The sequence below is a fragment of the Varroa destructor genome, unplaced genomic scaffold (assembly GCF_002443255.2).
Source record: "Varroa destructor unplaced genomic scaffold, Vdes_3.0 BEIS01000007.1, whole genome shotgun sequence".
NCBI classification, from domain to species: Eukaryota; Metazoa; Arthropoda; class Arachnida; order Mesostigmata; family Varroidae; genus Varroa; species Varroa destructor.
In genome coordinates this window covers 861827-875988 of record NW_019211460.1, presented here as the reverse complement: position 1 = coordinate 875988, position 14162 = coordinate 861827, and the positions used below count along the sequence as shown (strand labels likewise).

General features: G+C 40.7%; 1 protein-coding gene across 6 annotated transcripts in view; it reads right to left on the bottom strand.

Moving 5' to 3' along the window:
- LOC111254917 (unconventional myosin-IXb-like) overlaps positions 1-14162 on the bottom strand; it is a 35153-nt gene that overhangs the window by 348 nt on the left and 20643 nt on the right. For 4 of the 6 annotated variants that reach the window (XM_022816314.2, XM_022816317.2, XM_022816315.2 and 1 more), the window contains 23 exons: positions 13846-13979; positions 13289-13499; positions 12730-12891; positions 12201-12362; positions 11508-11891; positions 11143-11289; positions 10639-10790; positions 10158-10466; positions 9850-9952; positions 9472-9643; positions 9069-9309; positions 8769-8898; positions 8266-8435; positions 7736-7910; positions 7421-7563; positions 6955-7114; positions 5655-5788; positions 5222-5369; positions 4497-4822; positions 4210-4314; positions 3652-3848; positions 3253-3419; positions 3-2904 (listed from right to left, as the gene is read on the bottom strand). In XM_022816314.2, coding sequence (XP_022672049.1) covers positions 2854-2904; positions 3253-3419; positions 3652-3848; positions 4210-4314; positions 4497-4822; positions 5222-5369; positions 5655-5788; positions 6955-7114; positions 7421-7563; positions 7736-7910; positions 8266-8435; positions 8769-8898; positions 9069-9309; positions 9472-9643; positions 9850-9952; positions 10158-10466; positions 10639-10790; positions 11143-11289; positions 11508-11891; positions 12201-12362; positions 12730-12891; positions 13289-13499; positions 13846-13979 — 4083 coding nt within the window. In that variant the 3' untranslated portion in view covers positions 3-2853. Of the gene's footprint in view, positions 1-2; positions 2905-3252; positions 3420-3651; positions 3849-4209; positions 4315-4492; positions 4823-5221; positions 5370-5654; positions 5789-6954; positions 7115-7420; positions 7564-7735; positions 7911-8265; positions 8436-8768; positions 8899-9068; positions 9310-9471; positions 9644-9849; positions 9953-10157; positions 10467-10638; positions 10791-11142; positions 11290-11507; positions 11892-12200; positions 12363-12729; positions 12892-13288; positions 13500-13845; positions 13980-14162 lie in introns of those variants that run through there. The other 2 variants (XM_086975614.1, XM_086975616.1) reach the window with 2 other exon arrangements.

Below are 14162 nucleotides of genomic sequence, written 5' to 3'. Positions count from 1 at the left end.
CATTGATTTGGACGCATATTTTTAGCTTTATTTTAGTTCAAAATAACCTTACGCCATCTTGAGCGCTACACTTATACGAGTTTATATGAGGGTCCGCGTATGTACAGTGGATGGCTTAGGAATACCCGTCCCCAAAAGCTATGGACTTTGTCGGTAACACTTCAAACATAGGCCTATACATCCGTTCACAGGGTACGCCATATAATATCATTAAAATTCAACATGACATATACTTAAATTTGCTTTTCCTCCTTAGAGTGAAAAGGGATCGTTTTTATTGACGGGTAAACGAAACAGAAAATCTTTTCCACAGGGGTATTGCCGCTGAATATGATATTGTGTTATTTATTACTTCGATGTCATTGGCCGTTCGTCAGGGACATAAACGCACGTATGGGCTCTGCTGTGTTAACGACTAAGGACTTCTATTTACACTTGAGCATCGAACCAAATAAATCTAACGATTACCGTTTCATAATCTCTATATTGATATACGGAGACAATTGGTTAGCTGAAATTAGATTAGAGAAAGCTGTCAAATACTATGAATCAGCCACGAGTGGACGTAATCAATAGTGTGTGTGTGGGGGGAAGACCTTAAGTTTGATCTTCAGTGAAACACGCTTGGCGTCGCTTGAGCATCATGTGCACCACAGGTGGAATTATATACTTGAACAAAAAAAAGTTAACAACAAATCACTCTGTATCTTTTCAAACAATCTGTTTCTGACAAACAACAACGGCAGTCGTCTAGTGTTTTTCCAAGGACTACATCTATATTAATTTCATCGGGGGAAGCGCATCCCCCAGAGAAGACAAAGAACAATCAGATGTAAAAATTGTGCACAGTAATTATAACGATAGCTCGCACTGCTCGTACATTTTCAATTAGGGTGTATTGATTTGATTGAATTGGCCAGAGATATGTGTGTATGACAAGGATTTAATTGCTGCGTAAGTTTTAGTGGAATAAGATCAACTTTTTTTTTTTTTTTTTTTTTTTTTAGCCATAATCAGGGTTTATAGTTGGGTGATTAATCGATTCTTCTGTTGAAAAATATAGATTTACCTGGAAAGTTATTACTGCAGTTATGTCCTTACATAACATCGGCTTTCACAAGACAACTGTTGCAAGGAAAACGTTCCACGTCTTGTCCAAAACATAAACCTTTTTTTTTTGCTGCGTACCTGAACCACAGATGTTTCAACCTACTCGAATAGAATGGACGTTACATTAGAAATCTATACATTTACAAGGATTTGTACATCTTTGTCGTTCAACAGACAGTTTATATTACTGAATCGTATAATCTCCAATCACTTTCGGCGTCTTTAGTGAAGTAGATGTATGCAGTTGTCATCAATCATGTACGTATTCGTCTAACTGTGTTTTGTTAACCCGCGAGCAGTCGTCACAGTCACGTTTCGAGCGACGTGACGCCATACTCCGGGAAACCCGACCTCATTGGCGGTTTCTGATGCGTTTCTACCGCGGTGAAGAACAATTGAGCCTGGTAACTTTGCTTGTAAAAAGCAAAAATTAACTTCGATATTTGATGATTAGTATTATTATTCCGAAGTCTGCGTCTCCGAAGTGCTTCGCTGCGCACAGGATATTACTTTCTGGGAACCCTGTTCAGTGACATACTTAGTAAGCTCACCCATCCTCGGGATCATGCATGAACTTGACCCACCTGAAAGTCTCAATGACGTGTCACGATGGGACATAATTTTAGCCAGCAGGAACTGAACTATTCTAGCTTGTCTAACAGAATATGGCTGGAAACTTGAGTTGGGCTCCGGGTTCCGCGACGATCAATCCTACATCCTCTATATCCTTTCTCCAGAATCTTAGGTAGACTCTGGCAGGAAGGTAGAGAGCTTTCTAATTGCAACCTTTGCAGTAGCAAAAGCAATTTATATACTAGGCCACTAATACTGTTATACGATGTGAACCTTTTGACTACAAAGGTGGTCTAGAATATCTGAAGTCTACTCTCGTGACGTTAAAGAATCTGTGCACTTCGCGCCATGTTAGATGCGCTGATATGGTGTTTGCAGGTTGACGATGACGGGTTCTTCTACGGCGGGTTTTAAAGTCTTTCAAAGCCACTATACTTCATCAAGTATGGCGCATTATCACTCAACTCTATTATTATGTGCATTAATTTTTTACCTATACCTATTAAGGCTTGAAATGGAGCGCAAGTAAGGTCTTTATCTATAATAAAATTATAGAGCGCTCGTGTCGTTTTGTACTTGACGTGCGACTTCAGCTGTTGAAAAATACCTGTGCGGTCACCTAACCTAAATAGAAATGATGCGATCGCTGCGCCCCCTGACCGCCGCCGCATCAAACTGGCTATTGAATGTCTAGAGCTGTAATGGTTGTATTATATGGATAAGTCGTCGTAAACAATGATAGAAACTGCCATTCAGACTCTTCTTCATCTTTTGTCCACCAAGTCTTGCGCAAGAAGATTACAAAAATATCATAATATAGTATTAAGTTATGGATTTCATTTAACCAAAGTATTTGTCCCAGCAGCAGCTAACCGTTAGTATATTTATGTCCCGTTTTCTGACCGCGTAACATGGGTTCCTTTGTCAACTAACAACAGCTTATCAGTCTTCGTGATGACAAAACTGCGTCTCTTAAGATTTGATAATGATGATAAAGTCAAAAACAGTATACATCTGCATTGTTTATATGGCAATTACTTCACTGGTGGCAGGTGTCACTTAAATTGCTGGTGCCGCCTTCCGCCTCTTCTATCCAGATGGACATTACTACTGGTTATGATTCGTATCGACATTGCCTTTTGGAATATATCCTTCTTCCTTAGAACGGCTCTAAACCAAAATCGTTGAGTCATCTGACGCGTCTAGGTTTTCACTGCTCCCCTGTAACGTGTACGTAAAAATGCCTTTAACGTTCGTTGTCTGTCACTGTCTCAAAGGAGCTTTTCTGTAATTGTAAAGAACAGCTGTAACTTTTTTTTTTTTTCGTAAAAGTGCTAAAAGCTATCATCTTCGCGTGCTCTGGTGAGGCGATTACTCCGACTGTGTCGGACCATTGAAGGCTCATACGCCCATGTCTGAGCGCAGTATGTTGACAAAGACCATTCTGCTCCGAAGTCGTCTTAAACGTACTCTCTTTTTTACGATCCAAGATGTTGCAGGCGGGACTAGCAAAAATAAATAGTTTCAGTACTAGTTAATCAAACTATGAGTTGTATTCTACATCTATACCTGCACTGATATGGATGGACTTCCGGACGACGAGTGCGGTAATCGCCTGATTGGAGTCGATACACGGCTCTTACTGCTAAGCTTGTGGCCTGTGTTATCCATTGAAGAACATGTTGCAGCCAAGGACGGCGGTGATGTGACGCTCGATGTTTTTGTTGTGAGAGATCCTATTGAAGCAATCAAACTCGTAAATATATCAGTAATAATTTAGGAGAAATAAGCTGCTGCTATGTGATTTATAGACTGATACTTTTTATCTAGCGTATAAATAAACCGATGAAGGTGCGATAGAACCTATTGCTACAGGCTAGCCAGCTACGTTGTTCTCGATTGTCAGTACATGTAATATGTGTAATTCTCTAAATGAAAATCTAGAGAAGATCATCGGGGTGTTATTACCTTCAGTGGTTAGTCCACCTGTAGCACTGACTGTTCCCAGTGATACCGTAGTAGCAGCAGCAGCTTCTCTTTCGTGAAGATCGTCAAGGCTTCCGGCGGCCGACTCGTCAACATCTGTTGTTGAAAGCTGATCGTCATCGGAGCCTTGACCAGACTGCGACGGTTGTAGTGTCGGTAGATCCGAGGTCAGCAATGCCCTAGTGAAAAAGAAAAACCAAAAAAAAAGCTCGCAGGTACATGTTTATGCGATTGTATCAGCTCTTCGAGTAGGTCACAGCCTTATACCTACCAGCGAACAGGAGTGCTTCATTACCCATTTGTGAACTATCTTAGCTCTACAATCACGTGTTATAAGCTTGAGCTATACCAGGTCACCAGCCACAATTTTCATTGAGCGTTTTTAATAGTAAAGATCCACATAGTACTGACGCGGCGCTACAACGCGGAGAAGAGTTCGAAACTTTACTAGAAGTTTCGTACTAAAAGTACACATAGTGCATAAGGTGATTTAATTCGAGCAAACAAGCCATTCGAAATACTGCTATCACTGTTACTTACTTCTCTTTCTGTAGATTTTCGATGTGATTTGTAAGGATGGTTTCTTCGAACTGATCTTCGGGACCAGCGCGATTCTTTTCCTCTGCCAAAAACATGCGTGATGATCTGGAATAGAAGTATGAATTACAGATTAGTAGTGACAAACAACATAAAATGACGATTTCTGGTTACTTTCTCGTTGTAAATATGACTCGCTGCCCGATGGAGCAGTTAAACATATTACAGGAAAAAAAAATATAGTGATTTATTAGACCTGCTTGTCCTGACACAACATCAAACAATTTTACCTTAAAGACGATAGTCTTGTAGAAGCTGTATGACATGCTGTGTCCAGTGTATCAATCTCTGCCAGTGTTGTAGTTAACCTCTGCAATTGGTCTTCGATGAGTAAGGTAATACATTCGGTCTGCTTTGCCACCGAAGCCAATGAATCTTGAGCCTTTTCTTTTTTATTGTTCGAACGGAAGATGCACGGTGTAAATATAATAGCGAGATTTTCCGATTTCATCCGATTTGAGTCTTCGTGTTGAGCTACGCGGGCTAGATGGAACATTAGTCGCCCGAACAACTCATAGTTTCGCCGAGGAAGACGGGCCAATTGATGGAAGATCGCCTACACAAATAGCGTATTAATGAGCGAAAGACAATTGTTCGTTGTACGAGCCGTTCAAATGATTAAAAAAATTATCGTTGGTAAGGTAAAAACGTTAAAACTAGGAAGATAATTAAAATATGCCATTAAAACCATCATCTTTGAAGGCTTTCTGGATATATATATATATATATATATATATATATATATATATATATATTTCACTTTGTTCTTCGATAAACTGAATGAGGTTATTTTACTTTTTGGCAATGCGTATGCGTAGAAACATCGATCGCTTTTTGATCTAATCACTTAATACTAAACGCATTTTGTGAATATCCCGTTTATATAGCCTTCTATCTTAAATTAGTGGGCATATTTGGCGGCACTGTCTGGGTGGATGTGACTACATCTACATACCTGTAAGCGTTCTTGTCTGTCGACTATCGATGCCGCCCAAACAAAGTTCGAATAAAGATCAGCCGTCATCAACGGCTCAGGCAGATCTCTGAAAAATGCCTTCAATACGGAGCTCAGCACGTGGATTCCATAGTTGTCCAACGTTACACTATTACGGACGACAGACAAAACCGGTCACAAAGTTGATTACGTGTAAAACGATAGAAAGAATACGTCTGTTTTTATGAGGCCAAACGAAGCAATTTAGTAGTCAATCAACGTTGGTTATTATATGATCTTCTTGATTAGCTTGCGTAATATTTATGCTGAAGGTAAACGACAGATACTCGAATTCACACTATTATACCGTTGAATTTAACTCAGTCAAATAAACGCCAGCGATCAAATACAAACACCGTATGCAGTGGCCTAAACATTACTAGGCACAATTTACCTGTGCGGATCTTCGTCCATAATGAGCCTTAATTGATCTATCTCTGCTTTACGCCCTCCCTTACGATAAAGACCCTCACTATAAAGGCCCCGCAGCTCAATCTGATTGATCAGCATATCAACCACAACTGGAACCTATAACAGAAACGGAAGTGTACATCATAAATTACCATCTGTTAGTACGTATTCATCTAAACGATAGCTAAAAAGACATGGCAAAACTCTTTGTTAGCACGGATACTCTTATATTTGTTTTTCTTTAATAAAGTACAAATCTGTTTGAATTAAAGCAAACTAAAACGTAAGTTGTCTGGTAGCGTAGCATTTAGTGTGAGACAATTCTATTGACCCTGTGCCACTTGACCTGAGCTCAAAGATAAAACACAAGACTAAAAGCAGATTCGTATTCATAATAAAAAACAACAAAAAAAAAAGACTGCCCTGTGAATTTATCGTACTCGTGTGCCGAGATTTACTGTCCCACAGTAACCAATCCGCACGCTCAAATGGGTTATTCGCTATGTAAATCTAGGTTCGCGCGGATGCGCTTCGTGAAGACTGATCGAATGACGACACTCACTTTGGCCCGGTACACAACTACTCCACAATTCTATTTTTACTTACCATTCTATTTTATGATCTAAAGTGAGCTAAATGTATTTGCTTGTATTCTTCGATGTGCCGGCAACGTAAGAACGGCTTTAGTGATTTTCATGATCTTTTTATAATTATACTTCGCCTGAAGAATCACTATGATATAGGTATGTATACTTGAAACACATAGAACATGTCCTAACTAGTTGATGCCTATGACGATGATACTAGTTTGTCTGCATGATGTGGATGATGTCAAGCGAAGATTTGAACGAACAAACGGGCTTAAGTAGAGTGTATAATACAATATAAATATGCAATGGCAGAAAAGCCGCAGAGTGCACAGTCAAGGTCGCTTGTTAGAACGTGCTGTTTATGCTTGTTAAATGTTTCTGCAGAGATAAAGGTGCTAAGCAGAAAGGCACCCTGAAGTAATAACAAAAGAAAAACAGAACTCAGTTAGCTGTTACGAAGAAATCTTGAAGGATGAGCACCTGATGAGGTCAAGTGAAAGAGCGCAACGGGGAATACAAGTCGACGCGAGACAACGCCCGGCCGCTGACTGCCGTATCTTTATCGGACTGATTTTCTTTATTAACCTACCTACAAGGAAACTGCAAGACTACATATGAGTGCGTACGTTTTTAACAGTGCTAAATTACAATTTTACAATCAATTTTAAAGATGAATGACTTAAGGCCAATTACCTGTCCTTCGCCCTCTTCTACAAGGATCTCCAGAGGAACGCCAAAATGATGACGATGCGGGTAAATCATATTTCGACATGAAGCGCTTATTTGCGTGTAGCACTTTTTGTGGCACATCAGTTTACAACCTGAACAAATCAGACCTTTTTCGAGCATTAGCCTAATAGGTAAAAATAGAAAACAACAGATATTAGTTAGCACCCTTGCATTACGCCAAGCTGCAGGTATCTTGACTAGCGCTAGGCCGTATGTGCGGCCTGGAAAGTGCTGCGTATGTGGCATTATTAAAAGCATGGTTCAAACATATGCAGTACGGTGAGAAGACCCGCCACAAGCGTTTTTCCTCGATCTAGTCACATTTGTGACGCACGCCAAATGATTCCCTCATCACCAGCAGCCACCTGACGTAATACCTCATAACGTCGATCTCGAGCGTACGGAACGAATTATTTTTAGCCACAAATACCTGATTGGATGATTGCACACTTCGCAAGCGGTGGTGATATGAACCAGTTGGGTGTGAAACAGATGCTCACGATGCTCAATGATATCTTTGCGCTTTTTCGCGGCCTTCTTCTTTGCCTTCTTGTCACCAGACTTGTCCTTTACCTGAAGACATAAAAAAAACTGCACTATTTGCTCCAAAAAAAGGGTAAAGAAGCGTGTTGAATGAACGTGAGCAGTTGCACGCGTGTCTGCATATCCATGTTGGGAGAAGTGTTAGTGGATTTTGATTTCACAAGACATCGAGTTCGTGCCTGAGTAATCCTGAGTAACGAACCTCCTTGTTTGGCTCCTGTGGTGGCGCTCGACAGTTATTGTTTCGGAATTCATCGATAAAGCCTCGGAATGCATTTACGGCCATCGTTGTGGGAAAGTTTCGTTTCACGTCGGCTGTTTGTGTTTTGAGTACGGATCGCACCACCTGTGCGTAATGGTCCGTCAGATCCTTGTACCTAAATTTACAAGTACAAGTTTTCATGACTTAGCACCCGTTTTAATGAAAGTGGCGCGTACTGAACATTGAAATGACGAAAAGTATATACTAGAAGTGTCGCTCATAATTCTGCAGGAGTGACCCTGAGTTAAATAAACATCCGTAAAGTTTACTAGCTCGCCTATTCTCTTATAGCACTACCATATCAGAGACAGCACATATTCCAAAATGGAACGTGTTCGTAACTAGCTCGTTTACTGTATTGTGAGTAGGTTTGCAAGCAACAAACGTCATGAAAGACACGATTGGTGTGCATCTTAAAAATAGAACTATCTAGTAATTAGTTGAACTTGAATAGTAATTATCGAGCTTACCGAAGGCATAACTGTTGCGTATCCTGTGGGGCAGTGGAATAGGTGGAAATGAGATTGCATTTGAATTCGCGCAGCGCCAAGGCGAAAACTCGATCGACTTCACAATCTTTGGCCGTGTATTTTCCTTCGGAAAGGGTACACAACTTCCTCAGAAGGAACGCCTCTAGATTCTACAGTCAAAACGAAAAAATAAATAAACATTCATCATATTGAATTCAAGTATATATAAGTGTGTGTATTATGTACAATGTAACAAACTCTGGTTAAGTATTATGTTTTAATCTGACTCGTGTAATATTCACGTTAGTACAATAGGAAAAACTGTTGCAAAAGGTTTCCCATACGCTTTAAAATAATATTCGGAATATTTTTTATGCGTCGCGGGTTTATACGGTGGTCGGCTGTTCTGCTAAAAATGATCGCTGGCAACTTTCGTGTTACATCTGTCTACAAAATAAGGAGTTTTAAACTTTTTTTCCCGGGAACCAGTTGGCGAGTCGTACTTTGAGCACGGCGGGGTCTGAGATAATTACGTCCCCGGGATCTTTAAATTGAGTCGTCCTCGTAAGATTCCAGCTCTTGACGGGACTTCCGGACACGCCAGTTGAGTTTTGCTGAGATACCGGAAGGTGTCTGTAATAGCACAACAAAAGCACTTGTAATTCCTCAAAGATAAAATACCAAAAACTACATTTTTACCTTTAACCTCAACTTCTTCAAGTCATAAATGGCACATGGTCAGGTGTGAAGTTCTAATTTATTAGGAATTCCTCTGAGCATAATTTTTAAATTATAGATGGTACCTATTATGAACGGCAAAAAGTGACCGGTCACGCGAGGTTCCGCGATGATCGCGAAGTAACGCTCCTGGACCTGACTCTCCGGTGCTAGTATGTAAGGGGGATGAGTGTCGCTGCGAGGCGGGTCGATCAGTCAACGAATTTATAGAGTGGCTTGTAGGATGGAACGATGAGATTGAATCTTTCACGGGGGAGCATGGCACAGAACCAGCAGAACAATCTGAATGAAACAGGCGCTTGCAACCTAAAAAACAATTGCACGTTTAGTTTTGACACCGTACGACAATATTATAGAAAACACACTGTGAATCGGGGTTTTCTGCATGAAACGACTATTTTTATTATGATAGAAAGTCCACTCCTTGTTTTGTTCCATATAATAACAATCTTAGAGTATGATACATACTTGTACACTGCCCCATGTGGGCGTATCCAAGTCCTTTGCAAGATGCGCACACCTGGCCCGGATGCACCTTCACCCTTTGCAGTAGATGAACGTTGGCTCGTCGAAAGCCTCCGTGGCCGCGAACACTGCCTACTCCAATAGCAGTTTCGCTTACACACGGACGAAGAGGTGCCTTTTATAGGAATGAAAAAACTCTTTTCGAAAATCCGTAGAAGCAAATAAGGCGTCCACATTCATCACAGTGATGAATATATCACAAACTTTGACCAGTTCTCAGAAGTAGTTTGAATAAATGATGCAAAAGATATCGTTAGAAATTGTGCATCTGTTCTTGATATACCTTTCATTGCCTGTATAGATGAAGTTTTCTCGAATTACCTTTTTTTTAACGGATCTTGGTGGCCTCCTCTCTGGGGATGATGAAGATGGGAAACCTGGATGGCCCTCCGAGCTTTCGTGCCGCTCATGGTGTTGATGATTCCTGCGAACAATATTAGGATAGGAATTGTTACCCGTTATTCAAGTCTGTTAAAGATTAACGTAAAAACTTACTTCTAATATCGAAAATATTAAGGAATTTCGTTTTTCTTTGTCTGTTTTTGCTTTACAAGAACAAAGTGATCACAAGCACAATCACTAGAATACAGACATCAGAACAAATATGTGTCTGTGTTTTATTGACTGACCGTAATTGAAGCACATCCCTGCCGTGGTCTTCCAGATGCGGTTCTTGAGGCTGTTGTTGAAGATGCGTGGAGGGTTGCTGATTAGCGCTGCTATTATCGACAATCCGCTCGGTTAGTTGCGATATTGAAGAGTGAAGTGGACTCGTTTGAGCATGAAGAGCAGTCGTATCAACGGTGCGGTATGGACTGGTCGGAAGTGCGTGGTGGCTCTGGTTTCGGGTCAGACTGTCTCGCGACGGAACCGTGTCTGGTGTTATTCCCCCAAGAGATCCCTGCTGGGGTGCTCGTTCCATTGACCTTGAAGTCCTCCTGGAAATGTTGTTTTTTTTTTTAATAATCTTCCAATAGTATAAATATTTGCATGTGTCGTACCAGTCTAGAAGACATCAGAATCTTGATGCGATAACATTGCATAGTCAACAGCTGCTTTAGAATTGGTAGCTAGAATAAGATAAGGAAAATTGTTGAATTTTGAACTAGCCTGAGAGGAGGATGATGCCTTCTTTGGGGTAGAACGACAGCTGTTTTTGAAGGCTCTAACGGCAGGGTGCCATAAGCAACAATCGCGTGAAATTTATGTGCTGCCATGTACTCTTGATATCGTAGTCGGGCCAGATAACCCCTACAAGCAGCCTAGAAGAGAAAACGCACAAACAATCCAATCAGCGATGTTCGGATATCGAGGACACCAAGATCGGAACTTATTTATCCGTTAGTTCGCTTGAATACAAAAGCCAATAGGTTCTTGCGGAGGACACTTCGGTATGTTAAAATTCGTCTACTCGTGACATCACGTTAACCGGATTTATTTCCTTAATCTTATCGAAATTTAAGCGGATATCTTCATAAATCAATGGCGACTGTCACAAAACTGCAAGCTTGGCTTGGGTCATGTAGAAGTCCAAACGAATTTCCGGAACAGATTATTATACTAGTTGGAGCCAAACATACACATAAATAGGAATCTTCTAACTATTAGACTCACCTGAAAATTGACAATCACTCGTTCGATCTGAAGGTATGCTTTATTGCGCTGATAGCGTAACCACGCGTGCTGAATAATGATCGCCGCCCGCTGTTCCGTCCTCATACGGGCAACTCGTTGCCTAACCAGATAACCCCGGCAATAGGCCTGCAGCATTAATTATACATGCATGCAGCACGTTAAATAGGCGCCACGAATGCACGTATATAGGTTGTTCATTCTTAGCTTTTACAGGGTGGCCTGAAGCCTTAATTAAGGTTGTCATCCTTTATTAGCTCTAACCTGGCAGCAAATAGAAATGTCAATGCCACTGGTACTAGACACAATCATCACAATGGATGCTCTCACGATGCTCATTGACTAACCTGTAGGGGGACGATCGAGGTTCGCAGATGTTGAAAATGCCTTCGAAGCAGCCACGCTCTGATCAGCCTCTGCAAGGTGACAATCCTCCTCAAGATATGTTGATGCAATTGTTCATCGAGCTTAAGCTTTTCAGACTCGCGCAAGAATACCTTGCTTCTGCCCATCTGATACTTGGTTGTGTCGAGCTTCATTCGTTCCAGAAAGATTTGAATATCACTCTGGGAGCTAAGTAATCCATTCGGTAGCAATATCCGATATCTCTGAATAAACTCCTCGAACGTGAGGCGAACTGAATAGCCCGACTGACGGATACGGACGGTTTCAAGCATCCCTGTGTAGCGAAGCTGTTGCAAGATGACCGCTTCGTCGAACATGCATGGCACCTAGTTAACGGACGACGTGCAGAAAAGTTCTTATGATAGACCGCTACGATATATCGTCCATACGAATTGCATATTTTATTTTTTTTTTTTTTAATTTTCGTTCATTTTGTTCACCGTGATTTTTATTTGTATACTTTGTGCTTTTTTTTTTTTTTTTTTTTTTATATACTAGTTTGTTTTTGCCAATTTACACACGTTTATCCATGTATGCGACAATGAGAGAAAAGAGTCGTTTTCGTTTACGTAATTAAAGTTACTGGATAAACCTAGATGTGTTCTTTTTTTTACTTCATCTGAAGAGTGCCTTACCTTGCCGACATTGCTTTTAATGCACCTCACGAAGAACGGGTTCGCCTGGTTGAGTGTGTCCATAAGTTTCGCAAGACTAGCCCCGAACTGCGAAGTTACCGTTGAATTGCTTTTACGGAAATTTTGCTTTGCTCCAGATGACTTGGACGGCGTTAATTCACCCTATTAGACGTGTTATATCATTCATAATGAAGTTCTTTAACAAACGCATCATTTACAAGGATGAGGCACCTAGAAACCGTATTCTTTCTCTCGAAGTACTTAAGACAGATATGGCATATTTGCGCCAAATCTATCAAACAAGAGACGTATTCTGCTTCTTTTTTCGTAGAATCTCATTTTCTGTTGGTATACCAAAAAAATTATGCTTTATGATAATACGAGCGTTTATATATGGGTCTCGCCTCGGAGAAGTTCAATATTATGTCAACATACTTTTAATATTTGTTTATTTCACTTAATGATTAAATAATTTTCGAGTGGTTTACCTAAGTAATTCTACCGTTAAATTTACCAAAGCGTACAATACCTGTGTATTGGAATGAGCCATTTTGATATTCTGTAGAGTGTATACGCCTCGGGCATGGCGAATCCGCGTACGAGATGACTTGTTCTTCTGAATGATCTGGTTGGCCTTTTGGAGAACTTTTGCTTCTGACGCGCCAAGGATATACTCAAGGCCACCAAGACCCTAAAAATGTATCCAAGACAATATCTTCTAGGTCACGTCAAACCGCTTCTGGGTTCATGAAAAGCCCCTCGAAGTCTTTTACTCGTTTCTAGTTATTGTGTTAACATTAATTATGACTATTAAATCGGTATTACTTTTTATTAATCAAAGAAACCTAGCTACATGTGTGAAAAATAAAACTACATTATCAACACAAGAAAGTACTATTACGCCCGATTAGAATCGAATAGTGCCCGTAATTTTATAGATTTTTTCGAGCCCTATTCTACGGGAGTTTCGAAAACCGCCTCTTTACATACAACGTACTTTGGAACAACAAGAAGCAACAAGTTGGACGAACACTACGCTATTCTATTATGACTGGAAGAAATCATAATTTCTTCAGTTTGTGAATTACCTTATTATTATTGTTATTTACGTTAGCACTGTTATACGTCCAGTTATCGTAGTAGAGGCTATCGGCGGGAATACTGCCTTCACGTGGCCGGCCGAATCTTCCTAGCTGACCTGTGGCTCCGGTACTCGCAGTCGGGTTTTTGTGGGCGTATTTTTTGCGTAGACGCACAAATACGGCAAAGCACTTGAAGAACGCACGGATCACCCGCCACCTGTCATGATACCATATATCTTCACTTCAATTTCACTATCGACGTGGATCATGGCGCAAATCAAATTTTCTAGAAAAATATTTGACTGTAAAAAATGACGTAGCTAATTTGTGATTCAAATATTCTATTTGTTGGGGTTATTTTTGGCGTCGTCCAGTTGAACGAATCGTTCAAAGTAGATGGACGCGAAGCGGCACGTCTTCACGTACCCTTCCAGCTCACTATGTGCACACGTCACCTCGAGCGAGCGGTGTCTTCGCAAGGCTGCCCTTGAACATAGTGCCATTTGTCGTCATCGTCATACCTTTAGAACTAGTTTGATACTCAAGTGTTGTTTATGGCTTACCGATATAGGGCCACTGGGTCACCCCCAACGAGCTCACGGACGAAACTGATCTGTGAACTTTTAAGAACTGCGACAACATCGGGTTTCATTTGATCGAGATTTTTCTCCTTGAAATCGTGAATCTGGTACTTAACCTGTAATGCAGAATTACGCAGTTATACGTAACGCGTTTCCGACAGCATTCGTTCAGGAATGTAGACACCGTAACCGCCAATAATACACGTAATTATGGGCTGATTTTAGTCAAAAAAAAAACATAATATTTTCGATTAAGTTGGTCATAAAACATTGTGAAATAGGTAATTCAAAAGCAGATC